Source organism: Hemitrygon akajei, chromosome 3 (genome assembly GCF_048418815.1).
Source record: "Hemitrygon akajei chromosome 3, sHemAka1.3, whole genome shotgun sequence".
Taxonomy (NCBI): Eukaryota; Metazoa; Chordata; class Chondrichthyes; order Myliobatiformes; family Dasyatidae; genus Hemitrygon; species Hemitrygon akajei.
Genome location: NC_133126.1, coordinates 54,210,614 through 54,224,541, shown reverse-complemented (window position 1 = coordinate 54,224,541; position 13,928 = coordinate 54,210,614). Strand labels below are relative to the sequence as shown.

The following is a 13,928-nucleotide window of genomic DNA, read 5'->3' as shown; positions in this document are numbered from 1 at the left end:
CACCCAATTCAGCACAACTGATCCCCTAGTGGGCTCAACAACAAGCTGTTCTAAAAAGCCATCCCTTAGACATTCTACAAATTCTCACTCTTGAGCGCTAAATGAATGCTAACATTCTAGTCTAATAAATTATGCATTTTTAAAAGCTAAAACTGATCAATGGGGGCTATGAGGGTGTAAATACCACCAGACCAGATATGCCCAGGCATCATCCCTGATGAAGATGGCAGAGTTGATCATCGAAACATCGGTTATACCAGTACCTGTACCTGGTTGGAAGCCTGAGAAGAGTTTATTTGTCACATATGCTAGGAAAGCACTAGATCCTGATCAACATTGATGAAGTAAATTGTGGTTGGATCAGAATCAAGAGGACCATTTAAAGTAGAGATTCAGCAATTAGAGAAAATACTATTTTGTACAGTGAGTTGTGAGGAGTAGAAATGTAGAAACTAATAGAGTTGTTGGAGCAGATATGTTTTAAAAAAGAGTTAGATAAGTAATTGAAAGGGACAAAAATTAAAGAACAAGAGGGAAAAACTAGCCAGTATGGGTATTTGGCTGTTAATGCCATCCTTTTAAACTTAGTGTGATAAATAAGTAAAGTGGTTCTTGTGTGAATACAAAGTGATAATGAAAATACTTAAAGTAAGTAAACTGAAGAAGTAGTACAGCATACATTGAGATTTTGCACACCATTAGGACTTGATTGTCTTGTTGGTTGAATCTTGCACTGTCATTTCAGAACTGTTTAAACTGAATTATATCATTATGCCCGTATGCAGTGAGTTTGGGAATTAGAGACAGATTTAGGGATTGAACAGCATTGAGTTCTGCCTTTGGATTCCTCATAGCCTCCAGTGGCAGGGCCCAGTTTTATGATTAGTCCCTGATATTTTGCTGGAGAACCAAATCTCAGATCCTGCACCAGACATGCAAGGGTCAAGATCTGAAACACTGTTGATTTTAATAGGGATTCTTAGACTAGAAGTAATGTTTTTAAAAAAGTATTTTTTCTTGAATTGATTTAGCTGTTTTTGTTTAACTGCTTTAAATAACTTGTTAAAAAAGTTATTCATGATCTTAGCAGCATTTCAAAGCTCTAAAAATCAGTGGCAGCTTTGACAGAAAACAAAGTTCCCACCTCAACTTTGCTTTCTGTGAAAGCCTATTAGGGCACTCCAGGGCAGATCTCTGAATCCAACCTTCCGAAATATGTCACCATTTAGACTTCACTGCCTAACCTGAACATGAAGGCAACTTTCAAATTCTGACCCCTGAGTTGCGACAGTAAATGCAGGCATGGTGGGGAGGGGGGATCTCTAATTAGTAGTTTCACACAACTGGCAACAAATTCTATTCTCTCATTCATGTCAAAGGAAGCAAGGCATAAGTGGAGGAAATAAACATTTCTTGCTTCCAAGAGCCTAGTTACTTGTGAAGCAATTGAAATGATTGTAGAATATTTGCATAAAAACACTGGCTTTCCATTTTACTTAATTGTTTATTCCCCTACCTGCCATAGACAAGACTTGTTTGCAGGCTCTTAAGAACCACTAGATTTATTAATGAAGAGATGTTGGCCCTCCAGTAACAAGTGGATTATGAATAGCTAATGGGTGTGGATTTAAACCTCACAGAGGCTTAGGTTTATTAACTGAAAATCTCAAAAGCCGCAATTACAGGAAATTTACTGGAAACCATCTGCAGGTCGAACAACATCTGTAGAAAGACGAGCAATTGTTCCCACTTCAATTATTCATCCCTCTCTTGATGAACTTAGAAAGTGGAGGAAAAGCAAATTAGTTTTAATACAGGGGAGGATAATGCATAGAAGTTTACTTCTGATATGATGAGGCCTATGGAGAGAGAGAAAAAAAATACCCAGGCCATTACAATGTTTACAGACTGTCTAGGTAATAGAATAATGAGGGCAGAGAGAGAAATAAACAAATAAAGGTGGGTAGGAGCAACTGCTGAAGCCTGATGACCAAGAAGGGGAATTCAGGAAATGGCAAGCACATCAGGCAGTGAAGGAGAAACTCAGTTAATTTTGCACAGATGGATAACCATACAGCAGAATTGGTCAGTTACCGACATAAAGAAGAAACGTGAGTTATCTGAAAATATTAAATTTGTTGAAAGTTGCAACATGTACAGATGGAAGATGACCTCTTGTTATTCAAATTTGGGTTGAGGCTCATTGGTACGGTACCATACACTGGTAAGTCAAAATGAGACTGGAATGGAAAGTTACAGTGATAGGCCACTGGAAGCTCAGAGTTGTCCCCACAGACTAAACGGAGGTGCAAGACGATCGTTCGATCTGTGTTTGTTTTCTCTGCTGCAGAGACCATTTTATGAGCAGAGAAGTGCAACTAAGTTACTGCTTCATCTGGAAGGACTGATTGGGCCCCGGTTGGTGGGAGGAGATGAGGTTTACAAAAAAACACATTATTTTATCTCCTGAAGTTGCATGGGAAAGCCCTGTAAGAAGGGGTATGGTTGGTGGAGATGAAATAATGGACCAGTGATTCAGCAGCAGAACAGACCCTTTAGAATGCTGCAGGGGAAGATGTAGTGGTAGAGTTTAGTGAAGTTTTTGTATATTATAATGGATGATTGGTGAATGCAGAGAATGGTTGGGTGGAACGTGAGGATCAGAGGAACCCTATTCTTGCTCTGGGCAAGAGAAGGTAGAAATGAAGGAAATACACAAGACTTGGTTGAGGGCTCTTAAAAACCATGGTTAAGGAAAAATGAGCAGTAACAACCAATTTAGAGGAACTGGGAAAATGGAATGGATTCCTTATAGGGTCGAAATCAGTACTGAACTTTGAGATTGCTGTGGAAGTCTGCAGGCTCATAATACCTATCCCCAGAGATAGTATGACAGAGAAATCCATAAAGGGAAGGTAAAGGAAGAGTCAGAGATGGTCCATGTAAAAGAAAAAGCAGATTGGAAACTGGCAGCAAAATAAAAAAAAAACTTACTGAGACCAGTAGGAGCACAAGAAGCAGATAAATTGGTTTATTATTTACACATCCATCGAAATATAGTGGAAAAACCTATCTTGTATACTCTTCATACAGATCAACCCTTTACAACAGTGCACTGAGGTAGTACAAAGAAAAACAATAACAGTGCAAAATAATGTGTTACTGAGAATGCAGTGTGGGTAACTGGTAAAGTGTAAGGTAGATTGAGGTCAAGGGTCCATCTTATTGTACTAGGGAATTCAGCAGTAATCCCTGGGTAGAAGCTGTCCTTGAGGCCAGTGGTATGTACTCTCAGGCTTATGTATCTTCTGTCCAATGGAAGGAGGGAAGAAAAGAGAATGTCTAGGGTGGGTGAGAAGGCAGTGAGAATTGTGAACAGAGTCCGTGGAAGAGAGACTGGTTTCTATGATGTGCTGAGCTGTGCCCACAACACTCTGCTTTCAATAAAAATTGGTGAGGGTTGATTGTGGCGTGGACATCCCGAATTTCTTAGCCTCCTGAGGAAATAGAGGCACTAGTGAGGTTTCTTGGCCATGGCATCAACAGGGTTACACCAAGATGTACTGTTGGTGCTGTTCATTTTTAGGAATTGGAAGCTATCCACTCTCCTGATCTCTGTTGATGTAGGCAGGAAATGTAGACTTTCCCCCTCCCCCTCCTGAAGTCAGTGCTCTTTAGCTTTGCTGACGTTGAAGGAAAGGTTGTTTTCATGACACCATGTTAATAGGCTCTCCTGTCCTTCCTGGAGGACATTCCATTTGATGCGAAAGACCGAGAGATGTAGCTATCCGTGCTGCTGCATTCTGATTTAAACAATGACTTAATGCTGCCATTGGTTCCCCTTAATGCATAGTTTCCAAAAAGCGTTGGCTTATTGACCAGTTTATGTAATCACCTTCAGTAGCTAATTTAACTTAATCTATGTCAGATTATACTTCTTTTATTTCTCCCTTTCAATGTGTGCTAATGTCATTGTGCTAAACTTGTTCTGTGACATTTGTATAGTTTGTTAATTTATGTTAACTTACTGTACATTTGTCATGCACTGTGGTACTGCCTCAAAAAGCTAATTTTCATGAAATTTATATTCTTGGTATGTATGTCGATGATGATAAACTTGAACTTGGTTTTCTTTGATCCAATTCTCAGAGCACAGAACCGGCCCTTCAGCATACATTGTTTTTAAGGTGCACTGAGACATTTTTTTTTTCATTAATTACAGTCCTTTTTTGAGTTTGCAATCACCATTGAAATTAAGTATTTTACTGCAGCAAGTTCAACAGAAATCTGAGCTTTAAATGAGAATTAATTTTTCATTGTCAAGTATCTAACAATCTCTCTGATTATTCCTTTGGTTGTGTTTAGTATCTCTAATCTTTGTGCCCTCTGTGCACCGCCTTTTAATTTCACATCCTTTCATTCCTTTGGGGATTACAACATGTCTTTTATGTTCTTAATTTCATTCATATCTTTGAATCACTGCAGTGCTTGCACTATTTATTACTGGCAAATAGAATGTCTCCCTGACAATCTTGCAGTGTTAGTTTCAGCTTTATTTATTACTCCGATCAAGCATCCATGGAAAATAATGTCAATTAGATGACAGACAGTGGGGAACAAAATGGCAGCCCCAGTTACAAATGCCCAAACCACTTCTCCTTGTGGGGAACGACTTAAATTATTCATTTTTTTCCCCGAGGCACTTGCAGGTACCTTTCTTTTAACCAGTTTGTACCTGTTCTATAGTGTGTATATACAGTATATATTTTAATTGTGTTTCCTGAATTAATGTGTGTCCAGCTTGCTTCATGGGTACTAATGTCAATCATCTCACATACAACTGGTGGAAATTACACCATGACATTTAGGGTGACATATGCCAAGAAACTCCTGACTGAATTACCTGAGTGATGGAATGAGACTCATTTTGACTGGGGGAAGCCAGTTTTCAATCATGTGATGGAATTGAATTTCTAAACTATAACATGCTGCCTTCTACTGTGCTTCAGATGCAGGTTTCTGTGAAGCCACCAGAGATCCATGTGGCAATAAGTAGAAAATTGCAGTATAAATGTTGTTTCTGTCGATCTTTGCATAGCAATGAGCATTTAAAAATACTTTCTTCAGTGGTGTGTGTTCTGTCCGTAGTTGTAATGTTCTTTATTCTTTGCAAGGCTTGGGAGTGAAGAGCTTTTTTTTTATCTATGTAGTGCTGCTTTTACACTGCACACTTGGGGACTGTTTGCAATACTCACTAAATTGCAATAGAAAAAGGAAATTACTATATTGTGTACAAGTTTCTGAAAGCTTCTTGGAGGCTATCTTATTTGCCTATATTTGTAAAATTTTTATTAACAAATTTGTGGAATAATCTCTCTCAATTTGTTATTTTTGCACATTTCATTTGGAATGTGGTTTTGAGGCCAGGTTTTCCGAGATAGTGTAAGGCTTTATGTATTTTGAACATAAATTTTATGTTAAGCCATTTCAGATAGAATGATTTTCTTTTATCATAACAGTAACCACAGACTCGACAAAAGAAATGCCATCTATAACTCCTGCAGAACTGATGCTGCAGCATGCTGTAACACCAGGTACAAAGATAACCCAGGCAATTACAGCAGGAACCACTGCACTGCAAACCATATCAAGAAAAGCTAAGAAAACTTCTGCAGGAGCTTCTGATTCTACAGATAAAACATTGCAGTTAATCCTAACAACATCTGGGCCATCTGTGGGAGTCACTGTTCCACCATCAAACTCAGAAGAGGAACTTGAATCAGAAGGTACAAATATTTTCATGATGCAGTACTTGTAGCATCAATTGAGGGAATAATAGTTTAAAATATTGAAAACATGAACATATATTCAATCAGGCAGAATACAAAGGATTATGTGCTGATTAATAAAATATAATCAAAATGTCTTTTCAGCAGTTGGAATAATGTTCTGTTTAAATTTAAGAATAGAGTAATTATGAAAATTAAGAATTTTACTCTCCAGTCTATTAGTTCTTCCCTGTGAACTATTTACTCTAATGTGCTTCATGCCTTAATTTAGTGTGCCCAAATCAATGCACTCACTACAGTTTGGTACATAGTCAACCTGCATAGTTGTGTATATTGTACAAACTGTATTGCTTAATCTTCAGTTATAATAAACCTGCCTGGAATTTCATTATGCCTGATACATTGACCATTTTAATTCAATATATTTATAATTCATTGGTAATTTGTTTGTTATTACCTTGTCTAATGTCATGCTAATTTATATTGTGATATCAAAACAAGTTATTTTGTATTTATAGCAGGGGCAAGTGCAACCGCATTACTGCAACAGGAATCAGTAGATTTGAGAGAAAATATATCTGCCACTACAGCTGGATCAAGCATTGAAACAAGTCATGCAACATTGCTAACATCTGTCACAAAACCAATGGGAGTAATGATAACTACATCTTCAATTTCACCACCACCTGTATTAAGAGATAACATTCTATCAAATTCAGGAGTAACTACATCACCATCTATAAGACACTCAGAACCAGCAACATACATGCTGGACACAGCAGAGTCAGAAGGTATGATAACTAACTTTGCCAATGGATGGGTTTAACTTTACCATACATGCAAACCTTAGCTGCACATTCTGAATTTTGTTCCACTTTATACGTTCATTTTTTCTTTTCCAGCATCTTATAAGTCTATGAGCTGACTGGTTCGCCAATTCAACTGTTGCCACTTGTCCTGTTTCATTCATAGTTAATTCCCTGAATCAAAATGGATTTGTATCATCCTGTAATCCATCAAACCATTAGTTTCATATGCTTTTCATGTCTTGTCAATTGTTTTTTGTTTGTCTCTTTATTATTATTATTATTATCATCTAGCCATTTTCTTGGAGCTCTCCAACTCACAGTCTCCTTCTATCTACTCTTCTGTCATCTCTGTCCTTGTACATCCTGGATTCTGAGGCACCAATCACTGATTTTGGAATGGGAATTGGTTTATTAATGTCACCTGTACCGAGATATAGTGAGAAGCTTTGCTTACATACATTTCATACAGGTCAGTGCATTGAGCTAATACACAAGAACAATGCAGAATAGAGCGTGACATCTACAGAGAAAGTGCAGTACAAGTAAATAATAAAGTGCAAGGACATAATGAGATAGATTGTGAGGTTAGCAGTCCGTCTTATCATAGAAATATAGAAACACAGAAAATAGGTGCAGGAGTAGGCCCTTCGGCCCTTCGAGCCTGCACCGCCATTCAGTATGACCATGGCTGATCATCCAACTCAGAACCCTGTACCTGCTTTCTCTCCATACCCCCGATCCCTTTAGCCACAAGGGCCATATCTAACTTCCTCTTAAATATAGCCAATGAACCGGCCTCAACTGTTTCCTGTGGCAGAGAATTCCACAGATTCACCACTCTCTGTGTGAAGAAGTTTCTCCTCATCTCGGTCCTAAAAGGTTTCCCCTTTATCCTTAAACTGTGACCCCTTGTTCTGGACTTCCCCAACATCGGAAACAATCTAGCCTGTCCAATCCCTTTAGAATGTTATACGTTTCAATAAGATACCCCCTCAATCTTCTAAATTCCAGTGGGTATAAGCCTAGTCGATCCAGTCTTTCTTCATATGAAAGCCCTGCCATCCTAGGAATCAATCTGGTGAACCTTCTTTGTACTCCCTCTATGGCAAGAATGTCTTTCCTCAGATTAGGGGACCAAAACTGCACACAATACTCTAGGTGCGGTCTCACCAAGGCCTTGTACAACTGCAGTAGAACCTCCCTGCTCCTGTACTCAAATCCTTTTGCTATGAATGCCAACATACCATTTGCCTTTTTCACCGCCTGCTGTACCTGCATGCCCACCTTCAATGACTGGTGTACAATGACACCCAGGTCTTGTTGCATCTCCCCTTTTCCTAATCAGCCACCGTTCAGATAATAATCTGTTTTCCTGTTCTTGCAACCAAAGTGGATAACCTTACATTTATCCACATTAAATTGCATCTGCCATGAATTTGCCCACTCACCTAACCTATCCAAGTCACCCTGCATCCTCTTAGCATCCTCCTCACAGCTAACACCGCCACCCAGCTTTGTGTCATCCACAAACTTGGAGATGCTGCATTTAATTCCCTCGTCTAAATCATTAATATATATTGTAAACAACTGGGGTCCCAGCACTGAGCCTTGCGATATCCCACTAGTCACTGCCCTGGTACTAGGGATCTATTTAATGATCTTATAACAGCCAGTACAAACTGTCCTTGAACCTAATGGTACATGCCTGAAGGAAGAGGGGAGACGAGAGAAGGTCCAGGGAGTGTGGAGCCTTTGATTATGGAGCCTCTGCTTTCCTGAGGCAGTGTGACAGGCTGGGCAGTATTGACAGAAGTATGGGCATGGCGGACAGGCTGGGCAGTATTGACAGAAGTATGGGCATGGCGGACAGGCTGGTTTCCCTGATGAGCTGAGCTCTGTCCACAATTCAGTGTAATTTCTTGTGTTCATGTGTGTATTAATGGCCATACCAAGCCTTGATGCATCCAAATAGGATGCTTTCTATGGTGCATTGATAAACCATGGTGTGCGTTGATGGTGACAAGCCAAATTTCTTTGGACTCCTGAGGAAGTTGAGGCACTGGTGAGCTTTCTTGGCACTTGGTATCTTTCTTGGTATTTCACTGGTGAGCTTTCTTGGTATCACTGTGGCTGGACCAGGGCAATCTATTGGTGATATTTACTCCTAGGAACTTGACCTCAACCTCAACATCATTGATTTTGTTGACCAGGTCTCCAAACAAATCTCTACTCTGAGGTAAATAAATGAGGGCCTGAATGGGAACCACTTGGAGCCTAGTCAGTGATGACCAGAGATAATCCTGCTTCTAGCACTGTGAATTGTTTACACACAACAATCTTCAAAGCTGGAGGGGCAGGAGAGGTTGGCGGGGTGGAAAACACTTGGTGAAGAGCATAAGAATGAGGAGCAAGAATAGACCACATCCCTTCAAATATCCTCACCACACCATCTGGTTTTTAATCAATGTAGCATTTTCCTGCCCTGTCCCCTACCCCTTGATTGCACCAGTATTCAGGAAACATTGATCACTATTTTGAATGTAAGCAAAGAGTGGCCCTGTGTAATCTTCTGGCTGCAGAATTCTAAAGATACATCTCTCTCTATTAATGTCTTTCTTCTCTTCTCGATCCTCTAATACCCTTACTTTATGACTGCATACCATTTATTTTGAGATTGGGAATTCGAAATAATCTTCAACTGTTTCTCAAATGCTTTGGTGAGTTACAAAATTCTAGAAACATTTACCATTACAAACAAAAGAACAAAGGAGATAATTACTCTAGAGCCTGGCTACCCTACCCAAGTCCAGCTACAGTGCGTAGTTCGGGATCAGATGAAGCCACGCGGTGTTATCAATAAACAAATTCTCTGTTGTTCACTGCAGGAAAACAATGCACATGATTTATTGTGGAGTGGGTGCTCTGTACTGTGGTGAATCAGGAGAGAATATGGGAGCTGAGGCAGGGGCAGGCCCTGAGCCAGGCAGTTATGTGCAAGGAAAGGCCCCAAATTCAATGCCCGGAGCAAAGTCCTTCGGAAGCTAGTGAATCTACGAAGCTCTGAGCCCCAGTGACAGCTCTTCGCTCTGCAGCCTTGGTATGCTACTTGAGGCTGAGTGAACTGGAATTTGTGTCAGTTTGAGTCAGGCTTCTGAAGGATTGTGTGTCTTTGGGCTCTGCTCTGGTTCAGGTTGGGTTTTAATTTATACTTCAGTAGATTGCTAAATGCACTAACTGATTGCCTTTTAAATTAACATTATGGAATTAGAATGTATAGGGTAATCATACTAAAGCAACAAAAATAAAATGAAGAGTAAAAGTGGAAACATTCTCCATTTTGTTTTCTGCTACTCTGTTTAAATGAATTCCTCATTTTTTTTGTTCTTCCACTTGGGCATTTAGGATATTATGTTGCCTCTTCATGCTTTCTATGCTGTTTCGCTTCATTCCTGCCTCACCTATCTTTGTGGTGACCAGTTCTGGTCTCATTATCTTATTTTTATTGCCATTGACATTTTAAAATAATATTTTTTTCCTTTTATCCCCGTCTCCACTAAAGGCTTTACCATTTCCTCAGCAGAGTCCTGTTTATGTATCTCACTATCTTTCTATTCCTGTTCATTATGATAGCTTTATAAGAAAATGGTTCTTCATTTTCTTTCTGTCATTTCCCCTTGTTTGTTAATATATTTTTCCTTTTGCCACACTAATTAAAACATTTTCTTGCCCATTGTCGTTCTTTCCATAAACCTTGCTCTTATTCGAATCAAACTACTTTTCAGTCTTATGGTTTTGAAATTCAATGCAGTGCCTAGTATTTCCTAGCAATTAGCTCTTTTGTCTTACTGACACTGAATGCAAGGTTGTTGCTGCAACACCACTCAACTAGCTGGTACATCTTGCTCCTGTATGCTCTCTCATCTCTACCAACAATGATTTGATCATCAGCAAATTTATAGATGGTGTTTGAGCTATACCTAGCCACACAATCATGGGTATAGATCAGTGGGCTAAGCACACTCCCCTGAGGTGCGCCAGTGTCGATTGTCAGTGAGGAGGAGGTATTATCACCAATCCGCATTTGGTATAATTGGTGCCTTTTTGAAGCTATGGGAACTTCCAACCATAGCAGTGAGAGGTTGAAAATGTCCTGGAATACCCCCCATCAGTTGTTTGCACAAGTTTTCAGAGCCGCAAGTAGTCAGTATCCTGGCTAGGCTCATTACCCAACACCTAGCCCAGTTTGCCCCTCGTCTTGTTGGACTATTTACATATTGATTTATTAAATCCTCCTAGATTCACCTAACAAATTCTGCCCTGCATAACCCAGTCTACGTTAGGGAAGTTGAAGTCACCTACTACAACAACGATACTTTTCCCTAATCTGTCTGCATATCTGTTCCTCAGTGTCCCAGTGGTTATTGGAAGGTTGTAGTATAATCCTATCAGAGGGATTGCACTTTTATTTTTGGGCTTCACCCATACAGACTCTGTTGATGAGTTGTCTATTATGTCCCCTCTGAGGCCAGCTGTGGTGCTCTCCTTGAATAATAGGCCAACTCTCTCCTTTTTACCTCCTTTTCTAAAACACCAAAACCCTTATTAAGCATCCATTCCTGACCCTCTCTCAACCAAGTCTCTGTTACGACCACAACGTCACAGTTCCACCATGCTCCAAGTTCAATCAATGAAATGCATTTTGGAGGCAGAGTATAAATGTCTCAGCAAAGACACTGACTTCAGATCATGATTAACCTGTGGAATGGTGCTGAACAGCAATCATAATGTCATCAAAATGACATCAAAATCTCAATGTCATCAAAACTACAGAGTTGGTCTTTATCCAGGAAGGGGAAGGAGGATGAACATGTGCTTGTCTACTTTAAGGGATGGATGGTGCAGAGAGTCAGCAGCTTTACATTCCTAGGTGTTAACATATTGGATGAACTGTCCTGGACCCGTGCAATTATGAGGCAAACTCACCAGCATCACTAATTTTTTAGTTGGTTAGGGAGGTTCAGCTTGTCACCAAACACTCTAGCAGATTTACACAGATGTACTGTTGAAAGTATCCTGACCAGTTGCATCATGGTCTGGTGTGGCAATCTGAAGATGCAGGAATGTAAGAAGCTGCAGAGACCAGTGGACTCTGCCCAATACACCACGGGCATAATCCTCCCCTCACTCAGCAGTGTTGACAGGAGGCACTGCGTCAAGAAGGCAACATCCATCATCAAAGATCCCCATCATCCCGGCCATGCCATCTTTTCACAGTTACCATTGGGCTTGTGGTACAGAAGCCTAATTCGCAAACCACCATGAATCAACTTGCAAAATCTTAATCATCACTACAGTTGATGTGCTAGCCCAGAGGAGGTTCACAACAATGATCCTAGATTGAAAGGCTTAACATGTGAAGAGCGTTTGGTGACTCTGGACCTGTACACAGTGGGGTTCGGAATAATGAGGGGGATCTCATCAAAAGGCCTGGTTAGAGTGGATGTGGAAAGGATGATTCTATTAGTAGGAGAGTCCAGAATCTAAGGACATAGCCTCAGAATAAGGCAATGCAACCTTAAAACTGACATGAGGAGGAATTTCTTCAGCCAGTGGTTGGTGAACCTGTGGAATTCATTGCCAAAGAAAGCTGTGGAGGCCAAGTAACTGGGTATATTTAAGGCAGAAATTGGGAAGTTCTTGATTGTTAAGGGTTACAAGCAGAAGGCAGGACTTAATTATGCTTCTAAATGTCTTGTAGTCCATGATCTTATGAGTATAACTGATCAAATGCACTGTAGTTTTATTAGGTGTAATATCTGGGGAAAAATTGACATACTGGCCCTGATATTTGTCACATGGGCTGTAGTTGGATAATAATCATAGAAGATATGGATAAAAAAGTTGAGATTTAATGCTCATTTAAAAAAGGATTTTACTCTGAAAGTACCAGTTCACATCCATTTTAAATAATGCTTCAATGCTGGTTGAATTGCCTTTTACATTTCTTTATCCATTTTGTAGAGGAAGACGATAATGAAGATGAGGAAGATGATGAGGATGAAGATGAAGACATTGATATAGATGAGGACAGTATGGATTATGATACCGAGGTACCTTCACTGTCGTATATAACACCTGGAGGTTCCATAAGGGGCAACAAAAACTTGACCAAAATGATGGAGATGTCATATCGACTTCCGGATTCCTTCGAATGGAACCAGCATGACCAAGGTACTAACATTCTTGGTAAGAAAATATAACTTTATTGTGAGTAGCTATTCAAATGCTATTACTAAACATTTTACAGCAGGCTGATGATCTGCAGTTGAACAGCAGGCAATTACAATGCATTTCCTGACATACAGAAGATATACAGAACATTAAAAAAGTGTAATTTAAATCTAAATGAATATTGATTTGACCATTTTAATCTACAAAATCATGTGAGTTTGGATGGCATGGGCCTGTACCATTTTTTAGGTCATGCACTAATATAGTGCATAATGAGGTATTTTGATCTATTTGGTACCTTCTATTTTAATGTTATGTTGATAGGAAGAAATTGACTGCCTTCAATTTTTATGGGTAAGTAGTGGGAATAGGCAAAAAGATTGAAACTTTACGGTAACATGACTTATTTGAGGACACCTACATTGTGGTTGTCACATTCTATGGTTGGACCTACCTCTACATTACAATATCTGTGCTTGTGTTTTGTAGTCTGAATCCAAGTGTACAATTGTTATTTCTGCTGGGAGGCAATTCGAGTATTGTACAGTAATCAATCATGACTTGAGAGGCCATGCTGTAATGAATGGAAAGCTGAAAGAAATGCACTTCTAGGTTTTGGACGTTGGAGTCTGCACCTTGAAGCAACTTTGAAGAATGGTTATGACTTGTACACATGCACACAATCACGTGCACGTATATAGTTTGGAGGCAAATAAAGTGATGCATCATTTTGAAAAGTTGCACCTTTTACATTTGTTTTTCATCTTGAATGTGATTCTGGAACTGTTGGAGCCTGCGATTTGCAGTTTGGAGATCGTTTGGGTGTTTCAGCACTCTGTAGTCTGAGAGGATTCTGGGAGACAGAGGCAGCGAGCACATGTGAGAAGGCTGCAGGATGGGGCACAAGCCGATTGTCGACTCCATTTCACCGATTGAAGCTTCCATTATGCACCGATTAAAGTGACAAGGGAGTTTGAAACATCAAGGCGAATGCAAAAGGTGAGCGCTGGCTGCCTGCTGTTTGATTGCTGGGGGATCACTCTGCCACCAGAGAGGGGAGACTGCTTTTGGATCGCTGGGGGATCACTCTGCTACCAAA

General features: G+C 39.9%; 1 protein-coding gene across 2 annotated transcripts in view; it reads left to right on the top strand.

Moving 5' to 3' along the window:
- Positions 1-13,928, top strand: part of LOC140725005 (uncharacterized) — a 111,912-nt gene that overhangs the window by 17,629 nt on the left and 80,355 nt on the right. The window contains exons 3-5 of one of the 2 annotated variants that reach the window (XM_073039923.1): positions 5,520-5,786; positions 6,308-6,580; positions 12,620-12,844. In XM_073039923.1, coding sequence (XP_072896024.1) covers positions 5,520-5,786; positions 6,308-6,580; positions 12,620-12,844 — 765 coding nt within the window. The remainder of the gene's footprint in view (positions 1-5,519; positions 5,787-6,307; positions 6,581-12,619; positions 12,845-13,928) is intronic. The other variant, XM_073039925.1, reaches the window with a different exon arrangement.